The 19,009-nt window shown below is 42.2% G+C and overlaps 2 protein-coding genes across 7 annotated transcripts in view; both read left to right on the forward strand.

Annotated features, from left to right (window-relative positions):
• LOC146407052 (uncharacterized) overlaps positions 1 to 8,150 on the forward strand; it is a 49,051-nt gene extending 40,901 nt beyond the window's left edge. For 2 of the 3 annotated variants that reach the window (XM_084987731.1, XM_084987742.1), the window contains 3 exons: positions 3,077 to 3,169; positions 5,688 to 5,816; positions 6,416 to 8,150. In XM_084987731.1, coding sequence (XP_084843857.1) covers positions 3,077 to 3,169; positions 5,688 to 5,816; positions 6,416 to 6,597 — 404 coding nt within the window. In that variant the 3' untranslated portion in view covers positions 6,598 to 8,150. The remainder of the gene's footprint in view (positions 1 to 3,076; positions 3,170 to 5,687; positions 5,817 to 6,415) is intronic. The other variant, XR_014822710.1, reaches the window with a different exon arrangement.
• A 3,627-nt stretch (positions 8,151 to 11,777) lies between these two features.
• PGM5 (phosphoglucomutase 5) overlaps positions 11,778 to 19,009 on the forward strand; it is a 203,367-nt gene continuing 196,135 nt past the window's right edge. For all 4 annotated transcript variants that reach the window (XR_014822672.1, XM_003121933.7, XM_084987596.1 and 1 more), the window contains exon 1: positions 11,778 to 12,087. Coding sequence is in view for 3 of the 4 variants with exons in the window: in XM_003121933.7 (XP_003121981.4) it covers positions 11,827 to 12,087 (261 nt within the window). In the remaining variant the exon portion in view is untranslated. The remainder of the gene's footprint in view (positions 12,088 to 19,009) is intronic.

A 19,009-nucleotide genomic window follows, 5' to 3' on the forward strand; every position in this document is an offset into this window, starting at 1 on the left:
TTCCTGGCCTATGTTCCCTACTCCCCCACGCAAGGCAACCATGAACTTGATATAGATGTGCACACAGTTCACGATTTATGTCCATCCTACACATGAGTATATCATAAACTGTGTAAAGTGTTCCTTTGTGTGTTTCCAAATGTTAGATAAATGGTATCTTATGTTGTTACTTTTTCCTTCTTTTCCTGGAAAACTAAAGGAACGAGGGCCAGGGAATAATGACATACTAGCTAAGGTTCTTTTGATTGAAAACAACAGAAATTAATTCTGGCCAGCTTAAACCATGGAGGGATTTCATGAAGAAGACTAGGGCTTCTTAAGTATCCCTTGACTTAAGGAAAAGAGGAGATTCAGGGTACCTTCTTGGATATGAGCAGCGGGTAACTATGGATTCAGTCCCTCCCACCCCCATTATCAATAGCAATATGGCCAAACCACAGTGGCCCCCAGTCTCTGTATGTTTGAGTTCCAATATTCCAGAGACAATAAGAGAATCCAACTGGGCAAGGTATCCTCTCTCGGTCAACCTCTTGTATATGGCCAGGAATGCAGGGTACTGCAGAAAGGATATATCCACTGAGGACCCATCCCATGGTATGGGGGCTGTTCCTAGAGGAGGAGAAAATGTGAGCAGGGCATCTAAAGAGGTGACAACCATAAGTGAGCCGAGAAAATTTGGAAATGAGAAGGAAATCTCCATGTTTATTGTTTCTTCTAAAAAAGGAACATGAGGAAAAACACTTTTCCATTTGGGAATTCTGTTCTGTCATTTCTTGGGGAAATGACAAAGTGTAGATTCTGAAAATCAGTTAAAAAATCAAGAAAACTGGAAGAAGTATTATAATTTTCCTGTGAGAATTAAAGCTTAGGAGTTTCCATAGTGGCTAGACGGAAAGGAATCTGACTAGTAACCATGAGGACGGGGGTTGGATCCCCAGCCTCGCTCAGCGGGTTGAGGACCCAGCGTTGCTGTGAGCTGTGGTGTGGGTTGCAGATGTGGCTCGGTTCTGGTGTTGTGGTGGCTGTGATATAGGCCAGCGGCTACAGCTCCGATTTGACCCCTAGCCTGGGAACCTCCACATGTGCTGTGGGTGTGGCCCTGGAAAGACCGGAAAAAAAAAAAAAAAGAATTCAAGCTTATCAAGCTTAGTAGTCCATATAGAGACCTTATTTGTTTGAAGAAATCCACTGACTTCAATTTGCAAGCAGGAGCAGTAAATATTGATGCACAGGCTCAGAGGTTAAGGTCAACATTTTTGGGAATGGGGACATGAGCGGTGGAAGAGAAGCATCAGCCAGTCTTGTATCTGTTGCTCAAAGTGTATGTTGATGGCTCTGTTGGCTGCTGAGTTGAATCATTCTTGTGAATAAATATTAGTCAGTTTATAGGCTTATTATACTTTTTACAAACCTCATAAGTGGTATTCTAAGAAATACCAAGTTTTGGAAGCAAAATATGCCCTTAAACTGGCCATTCTAATATTTAATCTTTAGTGCCTTGTGGGAGATTCATATGTTACATTATTTGAATTCTCTTGGACAGAACAATTGATGCCTGGTGGGGTTAAAATTTCATTTAAAGAATGATAGTTGTAGGGTTCCTGTTGTGGCTCAGCAGGTTAAAATGTAGGCTCGATCCCTGGGCTCACTTAGTGGGTTAAGGATCCAGTGTTGCCTCAAGGTGCGGTATAGCTTGCAGATGTGGCTCTGATCTGGCATGGCTGTGCCTATGGCTGTGGCATAGGTCTTCGGCTGCAGCTCTGTTTGGACCCCTAGCCTGGGAACTTCCATATGCCACAAGTGTGGCCTTAAAAAGAAAAAAAAAAAGAAATGATAATTTTAAAATATTTATAGAATTATCTTCCAATTTAAAATTATTTTATTTAGCATTTATTTTGTATCAATGTTCATTTCTTTCTAATGTTTTTCGTTATTCCATGTCCATATCAGGTAGAGGTCATTTTGGGATATTACTGGATTTTATTTTATTTATTTATGTTTTCCTTAATAGTGTGTCTTTATTATTTTTCCTTTTTAAAAAATTATTATTATTATTTTTATTGTTATGGTTATTTCCCCAATACAATTTTTTTTCTGCTGTACAGCATGGTGACCCAGTTACACATACATGTATACATTATTTTTTCTCTCATTATCATGCTCCATCATAAGTGACTAGACAGAGTTCTCAGTCTGTACAGCAGGATCTCATTGCTAATCCATTTCAAGAGCAATATTTGCATCTAATAACCCCAACCTCCCAATCCATCCCATTCCCTCCCCCTCCCCCTTGGCAACCACAAGTCTATTCTCCATGTTACTGGATTTTTATAATCACAATATGTTGGTTATTAATAATAATAATAAACCATACATTTGATATTATATCTTTTTTAACAGAAGACCATGGAAACTTTTCATACAATTCTATTACAGAAAAATGATTCTTTGTTTATTATTATAGTCACTAGTTATTTTTCAAAAACGTGTAAGTAGGTGTTATGAAAAGTGCAGAATAGGGACATGAATTCTGGAATTGCTGAGAATTCTCAGAATTCCATTTCCTCATTCTTGAATCCCAGTGATTACTATTTGTCAGAAAATCTGGACACAGTGAAACGGAATAACACCCTATGCTGGACCCTTGGCAGGGTCAGTGATAAAATGTTACTGTTGAGCTCTGAGCTGCTGTCATGAACCATATCCTTGAGTAAGTCACACTTGTTGGGGGATCTCCCATTGACAAATAGAACCACTGTTGGATACAAACCTCTCAGTTGATTTCAGCTCCTACTGAAAGATGGAAAAATCAATTCCATGATAAATGAAAAGTGATGATTTTTCGGTTTCCAAGGAAACACAAGAAACAGTGGTAAGAAAAGCATCAAAATAATGAAGGTACCCAAGGGCATCACTATGAAGTTGGGAGCCATATTTGAACCTATGAAACCCCAACCATTGGCACCATTTTGAGGTTAAAAGTATGCCCAGAAAACCCTAGGTTAAAATGCAGTGGTCACGTGCATTGCTTCTATCTTTGCTTGAGATGCTTTTCAAATATGTGTGTTCTCTGTAGATGTGCCCAAGGGAATGAGGAAAGGCTGGAAGAATCTCATGGAGAAAATTGGTCTGGCAGGGCACATAGGATTGTTGGCAACACTGGTTCCTGGTAAGTTGGTTTGTAAAACCTGAGTTGGCCGTGGACTGGGCCGGAAGGACTTGAGGATGGCATCAAACTGGCTGGTCTTGATATCACAGTATTACACGACTAGTCATGCAAATTCTCCCACACTTCATGGCTGAAGAAAATCCATTCATAAGGCAAGAATACTGGCTTATACAGCAAGTCCTGTTATTTAGGTTGTTTTTGTTTGTTTGTTTGTTTTGTCTTTTGAGGGCCTCACCTGAGGAATATGGAGGTTCCCAGGCTACGGCTCCAAATGGAGCTGCAGCCACCACCCTATGCCACAGCCACAGCAACGGGGGTGTGAGTAGCATCTGATACCTACACCGAAGCTCTTGGCAATGCCAGATCCTTAACCCACTGAGTGAGGCCAGGGGTGGAACCTGCGTCCTCATGATACTAGTCAGGTTTGTTAACTGCTGAGTCATGACGGGAACTCCAAGCCATGTTATTTAGTCCCATGACAGACGGATATAAAATAGCTTTTAAAATGACTTTATTTTTTAAATTTTTATTTATTTATTTTTTTTGCTATTTCTTGGGCCACTCCTGTGGCATATGGAGGTTCCTAGGCTAGGGGTCGAATCAGAGCTGTAGCCACTGGCCTACGCCAGAGCCACAGCAACGCGGGATCCGAGCCGCGTCTGCAACCTACACCACAGCTCACTGCAACGCCGGATCGTTAACCCGCTGAGCAAGGGCAGGGACCAAACCCGCAACCTCATGGTTCCTAGTCGGATTCGTTAACCACTGCGCCACGATGGGAACTCCAAAAATGACTTTAAATAGGAATGTTAAAATATTTATTCAGAGATTAGCCATATATTGGAGGTCCCTTCCTAAAATCCGGACATAAAAACCACCAAGAAAAATTCCATATGATGGCAAATGACCAATGGAACATAATTTAAGTAAAACTGGAAGATACATTTCCTTTTAAACACATATCTAAATTGTGCTCCTTTTTGAAGGCTTTAAAAACAAAATTCAAGTGTCAAAAATACTGAGATTGCTTTAGAGAAGTAAACTTTTTTTTGCCTTTTATAGAATAAAGATGTTTAGAATAGAGAGTTTAATAGAACTCTTTCTAAAGTTTTTGATAATCTGTTACTGCATATCATTGATGTTTCTAGATATCGAATTTCCATCCTTGGCGGATCAGAGGCCTCTTATTTTTAGGTAAAACTGAAATAAATGAAAACGTTTTGCCTTCCAAAAACCAGTTTTTACAAGCTAGTTAACATGAAGTGCTCTTTAAAGTTAGGGCTAGTGCCTGCAGCTGTCAGGAGACCACACCTGCACTGGCTATATGCACTACTTTGTTGGCCTCAGAAGATGTAAACAGCATTTCACTGTGCCTAGGTATCCCGGGGCTACCTCCAAAATCAAACTACAGAGGAACTGGAGTTTCCATGTGTGAGCCAGAGGGCTCTTTTTTTGCACAGTTACTTACAACATTTTCAAGGGTCAGTAAAAATAATTTTTTTCATCCTTAACATTAACTCCCTAATTTGCATGTGCTCTCGTGCTAGATATTGTGCTGAAAAAGTTAATCAGACACAGTCCATTGCTGCCTCCAAGGCAATACTATCTGATGCAAAAGTTAAGGATCATTATTATTATAGTAATAATAATTATAGTAATAATTACTATAGTAAAAATTATGATAGCAATAATATAATTATTTTAGTGACAGTAATAATAAAAATCATAATATTACAGCAAGGACTTATTAAGTGCTTATTATGTTCTAGGCCCTGTGCTAAGCAATTTACACATATTAGGTCTTTTTTTTTTTTGTCTTTTTAGGGTTACACCCATGGCATATGGAGGTTTTCAGGCTAGGGGTCGAATCAGAGCTATAGCTGCCAGCCTACTCCACAACCACAGCAATGCCAGATCCAAGCCACATCTGTGACCTACACCACAGCTCACAGCAACACCAGATCCTTAACCCACTAAGTGAGCCCAGGGATAGAACCTGGGTCCTCACGATACTAGTCAGATTTGTTTCTGATGAGCCACAATGGGAACTCTGCATATTAGCTCTGTGAATATGATCTTCAGTCTAGGAAGCAGGTAGCATTGTGTCTACTTTCCCGATGCAGAAACTGAGCTTTAGAGAGGGTAAGTGCTAGTCCAGGGCCAATGGGTAGTCACTGGTAGAGGTGGGAAACAAAGTTTCAAAGCCTGAGATGCTGCAACTCAAGAGTCAAGTACACAAACATTTCTAAGATACCTGTGTGACATGCACATTTCCTTGAAGTAGAGAAGCAGCAAATTCTACTGGAATTACTCTATGTAACTTCATTTGTTGGGACCAGAAGGCTTAGTGGAAGGTGGTATTTTAGGAGGAATATATAACGGACTTTCCTTACCACCAGAAGGTGTTTAGGCATATTAAAAGGAGAACTAAGTGCTTCCTTCGAGGACTGCCCCATGACATTTCCTACCTGCTTTTCTGTCTTTTGTCCTGTGCTTTTCGCATTTCTTCTCCTCTTAGAGTCAATGAGTCGACAGCATGATTTCAGCACTGCCTTTGTTCAAAGACATGGACTGCAACTCAGTAGGAATATAGAACTACCATGGGCCACACATGTGCAAGACTTTCCTGCCAGTCAGGGGACCAGAGGTGAGGAGTGTGGAAGAACAGAACATAGAAAATTAAATATACTTACATCTATGTGTGTGTGGATAAAATTCATTTTAAGTGTCAAAAGCTTTGAAGCTTATTTATTTATTTATTTTGCTACACCCATGGCATGTGGAAGTTCCCAGACCAGGGATTGAACTCAAGCTGTCGCAGTTGCAATCTGCGCCACATGGATCCTTAACCTGGTGCACCACAAGGGAACTTCCAAGTTTATTTGTTTTAATTGGGCAATTTTATCTGCTCCCTCTTGTACATTCGGGTAAGTTCCTAAATGGAAGTCTGATTAGTCTTTTAATGCCTCATAAATAAAAAAGCAAATCATAGAATGATGTGCTGGAAGGGACTCCAGAGATCTAAAGTGTTTCATGGAATAGTAATGTCCTTAATCTCTTAATAGGTGTTTTGGAAACGGGCCCTGCAGTCAAAATTTGGAAATACTGGGTTAAAGTGAAATAGGTTTCTTTCTTGTGGAACCTCTTGGAGTCTTTAATATGCTAATGTGCTTTGTGAAGCTACAAGAGTTTGGATCAAGTATGAAGTGTTTCAAGATTTACTTGACCCCAGATTCTCTTTTTCAGAAATGCTGGTCTCGCAGAGCCAGCTAGCGTGTCTCTACATGAAGATGGCAGCGGACACCTTTTTGAGAACAAGGAAATCCCAGCGGAAGGAAGGATCTATCAGTTGCTCCTGTTTCATGCCAAGAATTCTAAGTGAGAAGCCTTCCCCTAGAGGCTCAGAGAAGGCTGGAAGGCATCTGTAGGTGAACAGGGCTGCTCTTCATTGTGACCCATGGTGCAGAGAAGCTCTGAACTCAGCGCAAAGGGGTGACCAGCCCCTTAAAATCAGGAGAACGGGAGTTCTTGTCGTGGCTCAGTGGTTAACGAACTCGGCTAGCATCCATGAGGATGCGGGTCAGATCCCTGGCCTTGCTCAGTGGGTTAAGGATCTGGCATTGCCAAGAGCTGTGGTGTAGAAGTGAGATGCGGCTCAGATCCCTTGTTGCTGTGGCTGTGGTGTAGGCCGATGGCTACAGCTCTGATTGGATCCCTAGCCTGGGAACCTCTGTATGCCTTGGCCACGGCCCTAAAAAACCAAAAAAAAAAAAAAAAAAAAAATCAGGAAAATGTATTTATCCATGACCTAGCCCACTGGGGGCACAGGAAGGGGGGGAGGGGATTGTCACCAGTTGTAGTCACAAAGCTTGTCTGAGTCCCTTTCCCTAAGCAAAAGGGCTGTGTGAGTTTATGTAGGGAAATGCCAGTTAAAAAAAAGAGTTAAACTGATTTTAAAAAGTTAAAGGTCTTTTCTGCAGGACCTTTCAGGGGTTTCAGAAAATGAGGTAATGTGAAAATGTACATTGTGAAACTCTAAGAATGGCATAGAGCATGCAGAATTTTTTTTTTGTTGTTGTTCTTTTTAGGGCTGTGCCATGGCATTTGGAAGTTCCCAGGATAGGGGTCAAATCAGAGCTGTAGCCATTGGCCTTCACCATAGCCACAGCAACGCCAAATCCGAGGTGCGTCTCGCTCCATAGCTCAATGCCGGATCCTTAACCTGCTGAGTGAGGCCAGGGATAGAACCTGCATCCTCATGGATATCAGTCAGATTTGTTTCCTCTGAGCAACGACAGGAACTCCAGAACATGCAGAATCATGAAATACTTGCCTGTGCAGCATTTGGGAGGCACTTGTGTTCTGAGGAAAACCCTTTGGGAAACACTGATCTAATCCGACCTTCTCATTTTACCAGAGAGCAACTATGGTCAGGCATTTTTTACCTGTGGGGCCCTGTCAGGTTCCTTTCTTCATCACTGTTACACACTTGTTGGAATTAACTTGATCAAAATTGGGGGGCAGCTTTGAAGAGATCTCTTTTATTCATAAACCCTTTTTGTATGTTTCAAGGGCAAACTACGCTATATATTTTGAGTTTCCATGGTCAAGAACCAGATTAATGCAACTAAACCTTATATAATATCACCTTTACCTAAAGATCTTTACATACAAAGATAGAAACTGTAGTTCTTACTATACAGGACATTAATAATAATGACAAATACTATACTGATGGCCATAATATGACCATCTAACATTTATCAAATGCCTTTCTGTTTGTCAGACACCTTAGTAATACTTTTATCTTCCCAGCAGTTTATGTGGTTGGGGTTATAATAACCCCCATTTCACAGTGATGAAGAGGGTAAGACATTATTCCACGGCCACATGCAGCTGGAGGAGAGAAGGTATATGGAAATATTCCTTATGAGTGACACAAAGTGCTATATGAATTCTGAGAAAAATAAAATTTTCAAAAGACTTGATCAGTGAAAGTGTTAACTATGGTTTGGTCACCCATTTCACCTCTCTCTGGGGACCAGCACCCCCGACTTTGGAGGAACTGTTTTCGTTTTCACTGTGGGGTTCCTGCTATGTGGTTGGGTGCACCGCCTCCAACTGGACCAATCAGAGTCTTTGGAAATTTGGGGATTAGAACCAAGGGACAAAGCTTTCTTCTTGGCTGGTAAAGCTGTAAAATCTTGTCTGTCATGTGCCTGACTTGTCCTCAGCTCTGAGGATGGAGCTAGGCTGTGGTAGGAGAGAATGATGGTGATGTACAGAGAGGCAGGTCCTGGAAGTGGAGAGGTGGAGTCCTGGAGACCTTCAGGTTAAGGCTTGGAGGCTACGTCCTTTTCTTTTTTACTGTGACAGAGGACTTGTCACCTTCTCTTCTGAGAATGATACCATCTTTCCTCGAAGTGTTATTAGAATGTGATTTGATTTGATTTGATTTGATTTGATTTTTGTCTTTTGTCTTTTTTTGTTGTTGTTGTTGTTGTTGCTATTTCTTGGGCCGCTCCTGCGGCATATGGAGGTTCCCAGGCCAGGGGTCCAATCAGAGCTGTAGCCACCGGCCTACGCCAGAGCCACAGCAACGCGGGATCCGAGCCGCGTCTGCAACCTACACCACAGCTCACGGCAACGCCGGATCGTTAACCCACTGAGCAAGGGCAGGGACCGAACCCGCAACCTCATGGTTCCTAGTCGGATTTGTTAACCACTGCGCCACGACGGGAACTCCTAGAATGTGATTTTAAAAATCCTGCACTCCAGCGTTCATTGCAGCACTGTCTATGATAGTCAAGATATGGAAGCAACCTCAATGTCCATCAACAGAAGATTGGATAGGAGTTCCCTCTGTGGTGCAGTGGGTTAATGACTTGGTTTGTCTCTGTGGTGGCATGGGTTCGATCCCTGGCCGTGCTCACTGGATTAGGGATCTGGCATTGCTGTAGCTGTGGTGGAGGTCGCAACTCTGGCTTGGATTCCATCTCTGGCCTGAGCACTGCCATTTGCCGAAAAAGGGAAAAGAAAAAAAAAAAAAAGAAGAAGATTGGATAAAGACGATGTGGTATATATATTACAATGGAATATTACTCAGCTGTAAAAAAGAATGAAATAAAACGTGGATAGACCTAGAAATTACAATACTAAATCAGTCAAAGACAAATAGTATATGAGGTCACTAAATGCGGAATCTAATAAAAATGATACAAAAGAACTTACAAAACAGAAACAGATTCAAAGATTTTGAAAACAAACTTATGGTTACTGAAGGGGACACGTGGAAGGGAGGGATAAATTAGGGGGGGTGGGATTGAAACATACATACTACTATATATAGGTAACAAGGACCTACTGTATAGCACAGGGAAATCTACTTAATACTGTGTAATGACATATATGGGAAAATAATCTGAAAAGGAATGTATGTATGTGTATATATATAATGAATTTACTTTGCTGTACACCTGAAATTAATACAACTTTGTAAGTCAACTACAATAAAATTAAAAAAGGGGTTCCCATTGTGGTGCAGTGGAAACAAATCTGACTAGGATCCATGAGGATTGCAGGTTTGATCCCTGGCCTTGCTAAGTGGGTTGGGGATCCAGCATTGCAATGAGCTGTGGTGTAGGTTGCAGAGGCGGCTTGGATCCCACGTTGTTGTGGCTGTGGTGTGTGTGGGCTGGCAGCTGTAGCTCACATTCGACCCCTGGCCTGGGAACTTCCATATGTCGCAGGTGGGGCCCTAAAAAGGAAAGAAATAAAAAAATAAAAAAACCCACACCACAGAGAAATGCACAGGTTCTGAGACATGTTAATATTCTATTTGATGCTGAGACAAGGCTTGCTCAACCATAATGTCAAGAACTTCGCAGGGGAATGGACTCTTGGGGGCCTGAAAATAGAGTAGAACTAAAACAATAACAACACGTACACACGTTAAAAACATTGCTGTTTGAGAAAAGCTAAAATGTCTCAACTGGATTCAGTTGATGATCTCACACTTTAATGATGTAAATAGAAAGGGGAAGCATCATATAAGAATGTGGACTGAATGCAAGTGCATCTTGGCCACTTCCTTCAACCTCATAGAAAGCCTCCTTTTTCTCATCCTTAAAATGGGAATGATATGAATGCCATTCCTACTTCTTTTAGCTGTTTTGATCCTCCAAAGAGAAAACAGATGCAAAGCCTTTTATCAACTGCAAAAATGCATATAAGTGTGAGCTATTAGTCAGTCATTTTATGACTATCACTTCATAACCCTGCAGCAAGTCAACATTAGTCTCAGAAAGTGCACAATATTTGGAGGGGAAGCAGCAGGAGATTTTAGTGACTTTAGTTGGTGCAAAAAATGCTTTGGGAGTCAAAGGAGACAGAAGCAAAAATAAGAATTATTTCTTCCCTTTTGGGGCTTTATTCTTTTAGCCTGTTCTCTCTTCACACCTATTTTCTATGGGGAATTTCTTGATTTGGGATTTTTGGTGGACTTTACAGAGAGATGAGAATGCATGTGAAAGGACCAAGCCCAGTTCCTGGTTCTCTGTCCTTGTTTAATTCGGGTTTGTCCATTCATTCCTGGTATAAAGGGCTTTGCCTTCCTCCAAGTGAAAGCGATGAATCCTGGTAGGAGCCAGTGTGGACAAGTTCAGTGTAGGACAGCCTGGTTCCAAGCAGGAGCTGGACTAGGGAGGGTGAGAAGGGCAAGCAGAATAAGGAAATACTTCTCTGTGCGGCTGTGTTGCTGCTGCCGTTTTAACTACCACGACAAACAAGCCAAACAAACAAACAAAAAAGTTTTCACCCGGAGACGGAGACGTGTGCTGCCTTCAGAGAGTTGGGGAAAAGTGTGGATGGCTGGGTGGGTCCCGCTGGATTGAAGGGCCTGACAGTGTGTGATTCCCTGCAACAAATGGTCATGGTGGGGTGTGTGTCCACACACACAGACACACTCGCAGTGCCCAGCCTCCAATTTCAGCGCTGGCAGAAGATAACAATTCTCAGCTCGCCTTTCCAGGGTTATTTTTGGCCGAGGCTGTTCCCTGATGGCAAAAGGTTTCAGCCCCCACCCAATTCCCTCCCCTGTCCTTGTTCAAAAGAGAAACTGGTGCGTGTAAACCGCTCATTTCCAGGGAGGCTAGGAGGCCGGGCTGCGGGAGGGAAGGGAGAGGGACTGCGGGTGCGGGCGAGAACCCCCCAATCCTGCTCTAGCTCTCAACACCCCCAGTCTGTTTTCTAGCGGAGGGTGTGCCTGGGAGAGAAGCTATCGCCGAGGAAGGCTCGGGCCAGGCGCGCGAGGAGGCGCCCCTGGGGTCGGGGTAGCTGGCTCTGAGAAGGGGACACTCTGAAAGTGAGTCCAGCTCAGGGAAGAAACTGCGGCACCTCTGGCGCTTCGGACTGAGAGGAAGTTGGGCGGGAGCAAACTTTCTTGGAAGGTAGAGGCCGAACTCTTCCCGGGCAGCTAGGGGCCGCGTGCGGAGGGAGGAGCGGTCGGCGCGGCGGGAGGGCGCGGGGCGCCGCGTGGCCGCGGAGGGGGCCGCGGCGCGAGGCGGAGCCCGGGCGTGCGGCCAGGCCGGTGGGGGCCCCGGTGGCCTGCAGATTCCCTCCGGCTCCCGGAGCCGCGGCAGGACCGGCCAGGAGGCGCCATGGAAGGGAGCCCCATCCCAGTGCTGACGGTGCCCACGGCGCCCTACGAAGACCAGCGGCCGGCCGGCGGCGGGGGGCTGCGGCGGCCCACCGGACTCTTCGAGGGCCAGCGCAACTACCTGCCCAACTTCATCCAGAGCGTGCTGTCGTCCATCGACCTGCGCGACCGCCAGGGCTGCACCATGGTGGTGGGCAGCGACGGCAGGTACTTCAGCAGGACGGCCACAGAGATCGTGGTGCAGATGGCCGCGGCCAACGGGGTGAGTGACCCGGCCTCCCCTCGAGTCTGCCTTGCCCCCTTCTCGCCCTGCCGGCCCCCAGCCGACCTCCCTTCCTCAACCCCGCTCTCGGGCTCGCCGCTCCCCCAGGTCTTCTCTGCCCGCGTCCCGCCACCGCCGCTCCCCGCAGCCTCCCCAGCGCGCCCCGCACACCCGGGATAGATCGTGTCCGCCGCCCCGAAAGGCCTTAAGAGTTCCGCGACCCTCTTTGTGCCCCGCCGGGCATCCTGAACCTGCCGCAGCTCCCTGAATCTCCCTGGACTATGCGCACGTCCCACACCTGCTCGCGGTTCTTTTCGTCTTTCTCCTCGCCAGCTCTTTAAAATACTTGCTCTTACCGCTTGCCCTACCCTCCCGCTACCAACATAGTTTTTACCCCCCCTTGTAGCCTATTTGCAATCATCTTCTTCCACCCTAAATCTTGGCTCCGCTAAATTTCAACACACACACACACACACGCACACACACCCCAGTGTTGATCCCTGACATTTTTGGCAAGCGTGGACCCTGAAAGTTTTTAATATTATTGGGTCGTTAACCTCGTGGAGTTATTTCGAGATTAATTTGATTAGGGAAGGGATGGGGCGGGAATCAGCGTGAAGCTCTACAGCCTGGGCTTTCAGGTCCCAGGAGAGGAGGCACATCTCTTAAATGGTCAGAAACGAGATTTGCAATGCCTTTCTTTAAGCAGTTCCCAACTTCTCTCCAAGATGCCCTTTGGCAGTTGATAGTATTTTGTGCCTCTTCACCTTTGCAGTTTTCATCCTCATTTCCTCTCCCTTCTCCCAAGACCTTTGCAGTCTTCTTTCGGGATATGATTCTCAGACCTTGGGTTTTTCCTCCCTCCTTTCTGCCTATCGTACAACTGGACCGACTTTTTGGTATGTCCCCCTTCCCTGGTTTCCTCCTTTCCAAAGCCAGCAACATCTCAAGAGGGACACCGAACTTCAGGGATTCCTGAAATCTCTGTGGGAAACATTGTCTAAAATAGGACTTTCAGCCTTGTTAATGTCTTCAGAACCACACACATAGAACTTTTAAGTGAAACCTCTGCAGATGTATAAATGGGTGTGAACATTTAAAAAAGTGAAACCAAACAATTATCCAGCTTTTGAATTCCCTCCCTCTATTCCAACCCTCTCCTTTTTTATTTGCTCATTTTTTGTTTAAAAAAAAAAAAAAGCTTGGAGGTTGTCTATTTTGTCACATTTACCTGCTGTAATTCCCCTTTGTCAGTGTTTCAGGGATGGGGGAAGAGGATCCCCTTTTTGCTTTTGTGGGTTTTTTTTTTTTTGTTTGTTTTTTTTGCTTTGTTTTGTTTTAATAACCCAAAAGCAGTGGGGAGAAAAAGAGCCCTCGGAAGAATGGGGGTGGAGTGGGAGTGGAGAGGGTGAGTTGGGTGGCAGATTGTTGATATCCACCCCCAGCAGATGCTGCTGCTGGAGATATGGGACCATTTCTCTGGCTTCTCATTTGGGAATTGATGAAAGTTGGCTTGAATCAGGGGTTTGTGGAGAGGCTGACAAATGGTTTTTACTCTTGTCTGACAAAGCCCTTGCCTTGGAATGATGGAGAGTGATGAATCTTGGGGCAGCTTTCGTACTCTTTCCTGGGCCAGTTTTTCCAAGGAATGAGAGAGACATAGCCTGTCCAATGTTTATTGTGGGTCAGGATATTTGTGAAGCTATAGTCATTGATTTGCATGAGCAAATTATTATTATTATTATGCTTTGTTATTTCTTGGCACACTTTATGCTAAGGACTCTTCAACCTCTTCAATGTGTCTTCTCTGATAAACACATTTTATCAACTTTAAGAGTGGAGTTTATTTCGGGAGATAGGTAGCATATGTTAATATAGGCTTAAAATAGAGTCAAATTTAATGTAGCAGTTGTCATGAAGGACAGACTGATACATTAAAGTTCACATAGAAGCACCATCTCTTAAATAATCTTCAAGTACTGCTTCTAAGATGGGTGGGCATGGTGGAAAGGGATGGTTGACTTTTATCAAAATCTCAAACAGCCAGTTTTTTTTTTACCAATCTTTTCCTCATTTTGTTCTCTTTCTTGGGAACTTTTGTTAAAACAAAGTGAATACTCAGAAGGCTGGCTTCAGGAACAAGGAAGGTGGTTTAAAGGGACCACTGTAAGTGAAATTGGTCTTGCAAATTGATGGGGATGCACTAGTCTCTTAACTTGGCCTGCTGATTATACCCAGGAACTTCAATTCAGAATGCTCTGGCCTTTTTTGGATTTCCCACTGGATATTCATAAACAGGCTAGAAAAGTAGTAGAAAATAGAATTTATTCTCTTTGAACTGACTTGAATCTGACCAGGTGGGCTGCATTCTCTCTTTCTCTGTCTGAAATTCTTGGTTTTGATTGAAAAAGTTAATTTTATAAAGCAATTTTTTCTACGCTTTTTTTTTTTAACTGGTCTGGTTGCTCCTAGTTGCTCTTTGATTATATAATTGCTGGAGAAGAACAGAATTTTGGAATTTATGAAATGATAAACTATGCTATTAATGTTTTAATATCTCATAAAGCTTGGAATAGATTCTTACACAAAAAGTGGTACAATTTGAGATTAAAATTTTTTTTCTTAGAAAGAAATTTTCAAGCTTTCACAAAAAATGGAGCGAATAGATTAATGACATCCATATGTCCATACCTTAGATTGCTGACATTTTTCTATATTTGTTTCATCTTTTTGAGGGAATAAAAAGTAAGTTTAAAGAAAATGACATTTTACCCCTAAGTTTTTCAGTATGGATCTCTAAAAAATAAGAACATTTTCCTTGGTAGTTATAATGTCGTTAACATCCCCCCCAAAATAAGAAAATATTTCTTTATATCATTTATTACCCTGTCCACATTCAGATTTATTCAATTATTCTGAAATGGCTCTTATACCTAATTTGTTTAAACAAGTTTCTTCTAATCAAGGAACACATTACATTTGTCTTTTTTAACCTAGAAAGAACTCCCCCCCCTTTATTTTTATTTTGTTAATTAAATTGACCTGTTGAAGAGACTAGGTTGGTTGGTTGTCCTATAGAATGTCTCCTCCACCCCTTTTCTGGAATTTTCTGATTACTTCTTTATGGTGTACTTTACTTTTTCCTTCTGTTTCCTATTTGTGTGAGTGTGCGTGTGTGTGTGTGTGTGTACTAGAAATTACTCTAAAGGGTTAATTAGATTCAGGTTCAACTTTTTTTTTTTTTTTTTGTCCTCACCTGCAGCATGTGGAAGTTCATAGGCCAGGGATTGAAGCTGTGCCACAGCAGTAACCAGAGCTACAGCAGTAATGATGCTGGGTCCATAATCTGCTGCACCACCAGGAAGCTCCTCAACTTTTTTTTTACAAGATTATTTCATAGGTGATGGTGTGTATTCAGTTGCATGATGCAAAGAAACATCTATGGTTGTTCCATCATTCATGATGCTAAGATGATTACAGAGCTGCGGTGCTATTATTTGTTACTTTTCCCTTTGGGACTAGGCAGTAGCCTATGGAGTGAACTTTGTGAATATTAAGTTCCTAATAATTCACAGTTCCTGCTGTAGCCCAGGGGCACAGGTTCAACCTCCCCCATTAAAAAAAAATCAGTTCCTTATCAACCTTTACTCCATTGTTTTAGCATCCATTAATGATACTGGCTTGAGGTGATTATTTCATGAGGGGTTTCAAAATGATGCTTTTTAAATTATCTAATTCCATCTACATGTTCTTGGTGACATTTTTCTGTAAACTGGGCATTTTCCTCACTATGAGGCTTTTTGATTATCCTGTAATATAGTTCCATTCGGAAAGGCAGAATATATGTTTATTTCTCTGTCTTTTTTTTAAAATCATTTTTGAAAATGTTATTAAAGTATAGTTGATTTATAATGTGTTAATTTCTGCCATACAGCAGCAATTTTGTTATGTATATATAATATATATATACACACACACACTTTCTTCTTCATATTCTTTTCCATTATGGTTTATCACAGGATATTGAATATAGTTCCCTGTGCTATTCAGTAGGACCTTGTTCATTATCCATTCTGTGTATAATAGTTTGCATCTCTTAATCATAAACTCGCAATCCATCCCTTCCCTCCCCCTACCTCCCTTGGTCTCTGTCTTTTTTAATTACCAATTTTCAGTGTAAGAATTTACTGAAATAGCCACCTCCCTTGATGACACATGAATTTTGTTTTGCCTTCACTTTTTTGAATATCGCTATGAATTCTTGTACTTTTATATATTAGGTGAATATATTAGTGAGGAATAAAAAGATACTTTTACCTTTTTTTAGTAGTTTTTATGGGGCTATGTGAATTTATCTAAAAAAATCCCCAGAAGTATTTTAATTCTCCTTTAAAGATACAAACTGTGTCATGCTATACAGAGCAAGAGAAAAATAACTCCTAAGTACAAAGAGGAAATAGTGTTATTTAAATGAACTGTGATTAAACTTCGTAACTAATTGATTTTTTAAATCCTATTTCTATTTCCTCCTCAGGGCTTTAGATCCTCTATGTATCAATTTATTCTAATGTCTTAAAGAGAGGAAAAGCCACATGCATCACAATGGCTACAGGAATGCCTTTGCCTTCTCTGGGTGGTTCCATCTGTGGTTAAGGGCATCTCTTTTTCTTCCTCCTCTTTGTTTTAATTTTCTTTTTAGCCCTAAACTACCTTTAATGTTGGACAGATGATGGCACTATGTCTGCCTCAAGAAGCTACAGACTTTTTCTAAAGTCTTCTTTCTGTAAAACGATGTTGCATGTCAGCACTGTCTAATAGGACTTACTTTGATGATAGAAATGCTTTGTAATCTCTATAATCTGCATTTTTCCTAGCCAACTAGGGCACATGACTATTGAATACTTGAAAAATTCACATTTTAGATCATTTGATTGATTGATTGATTGATCGTCTTTTTAGGGCTGTACCTGCAGCATATGGAGGTTCCCAGGCTAGGGGTCGAATTGGAGCTGTAGCTGCCGGGATCCGAGCTGCATCTGTGACCTACACCACAGCTCACGGCAATGCCGGATCCTTAACCCACTGAGTGAGGCCAGGGATGGAACCCATGTCCTTGTGGATACTAGTCGGGTTCATTAACCTCTGAGCCATGATGGGACCTCCATGTTTCAGTTCATTTTAATTAATTAAGATTTAAACTTAAATAGCCACAGGTGATTAGTAGCTACCATACTGGACGGCACAATTCTATAATTTAGCATTTAAAATGTGTGTGTGTGTGTGTGTGTGTGTGTGTTATAATAGAGCCAGACTCTTCAAACCAAAAGAAACTATATGTTAAATAATCGTAGGTCACAAAATACTACAAGTATGTAATTGGCAAACCCATACCAGAGTTCTTCATGTGATCACCACATTCTCTTTTGACTTTAGCCCAGGAAGCAATGAGGTATGGTAGAAAAAGCTTTATACCAGCAGCTGGGGGGCTTGCCTTCTTTTTCTAGGTCTGCCATACAAGTTGTAGTGCAAATGCTTTAGCCTCTTGAAATACCTAGAAACCACTTGTTTTCTCATCTATAAGTTGGATATGACAGCATCACTGAATTATTCTGAGAATCAAATGAAGCATTGAGTATGAAAGCATTTTGTAACATCTGCAGCACTAAGAAATGCCAGGGGGTATTATTATGGTCAACTGAATACATCTCTGATAATAATGATTTGACTGTGTGTATGGACTAAAACAACTTAGAGCTCTGGTACAGGTTTTAGCCAAGAGAAAATCCATTTGTTGACTAGCCATGCACTGTAATGGCCATATGATGAGAAGCATTAGTCATAATAAAATTGGCCTACAGTGCAGCTTACAGAATTCAAGAGCTTCTCCATGCCTTATGATATCTTTTAGAGGTGGACAGTAAGGTTAAGTGATAGGAGGAAAGCCCAGTCAGTGAGGAACTCGAGTGTACCCTCTGGATAGATGCTGGCACTGCTCGTTTCTGATTCCAGCAGGTTACAAAGAGGTGTTGGTTTCCAAAGAATGAGAATACACTTGCCTTGGCACTTACGAGAAATATCTGGGGAACAAATTTTGGTTTGGTCCCAAAGTCAAGGAACATATATTTAGAAGAGAAGCAGAGTGGAATTAGGTGGTGAGTGGTAAGTAGAGAGGAAAGGAGAAGGAAGCACGAGAGAGGAACACATGCTTCAACACATGAGGCTGCTTTCCTGGAATGGATCTGGAAATCTGGGCATGGCTAGCTCCAGGTCCTGTCTCTGGAAGGGAAAAATAACCAGGTAGTGATTGCTTTCTATGCAGAATAGATGAATGGAATGGGCTACAATGGCCTAGACATTAGAAAGGGCTAGTTTATAATACATCAGAAAACTCTAAAGAGACTTCCATAACTTTATCTTGCTTCCTTTCCCAAATTCTCATCCCTGAATTATGGAAAATGGAAATCTATTATATGATAATAGCGAATTTTAGGGTGCCCTTGATTCCATCCATTTCCCTTTTTGCTTCAGTTCATTCTTGACTCTCTTACCCTTAAGTCTTCATTCACTTTTTTTATGGGGAAGTAAAAGGAGTGGGAGAGATTTTGAGAACAGCTGGGCCCTCCCAGTTGCTGGGGTGGGTTATTTTAAGCTTTGTTTAATGTGTCCAGGGACCCAGATGGCATTTTTAGCTAAGCTGCTTTATTAAATCTTGTGATAAAGCATAATGATGTTTATTGAAAAGACAGATACACATCAGCAACATTATGTCTGAAACTTGCCCTAAGAATTTTCTATAAAACATCTGTTCCTTTTTTGAACTCTGGAAGTTTGCTAGTTTCTGCAGAGCCTTGAGGAATAAAAGTTGGAACCTATTTGGGGGGAATCTAAGCAGAGGTATTGGCTTCACCTAACCTTAACCTTC

The sequence above is a fragment of the Sus scrofa genome, chromosome 1 (assembly GCF_054392235.1).
Source record: "Sus scrofa isolate SSC_HxYL_T2T_F1_AM1 chromosome 1, Sscrofa_HxYL_maternal_Yorkshire_Landrace_v2.0, whole genome shotgun sequence".
Classification (NCBI taxonomy): domain Eukaryota; kingdom Metazoa; phylum Chordata; class Mammalia; order Artiodactyla; family Suidae; genus Sus; species Sus scrofa.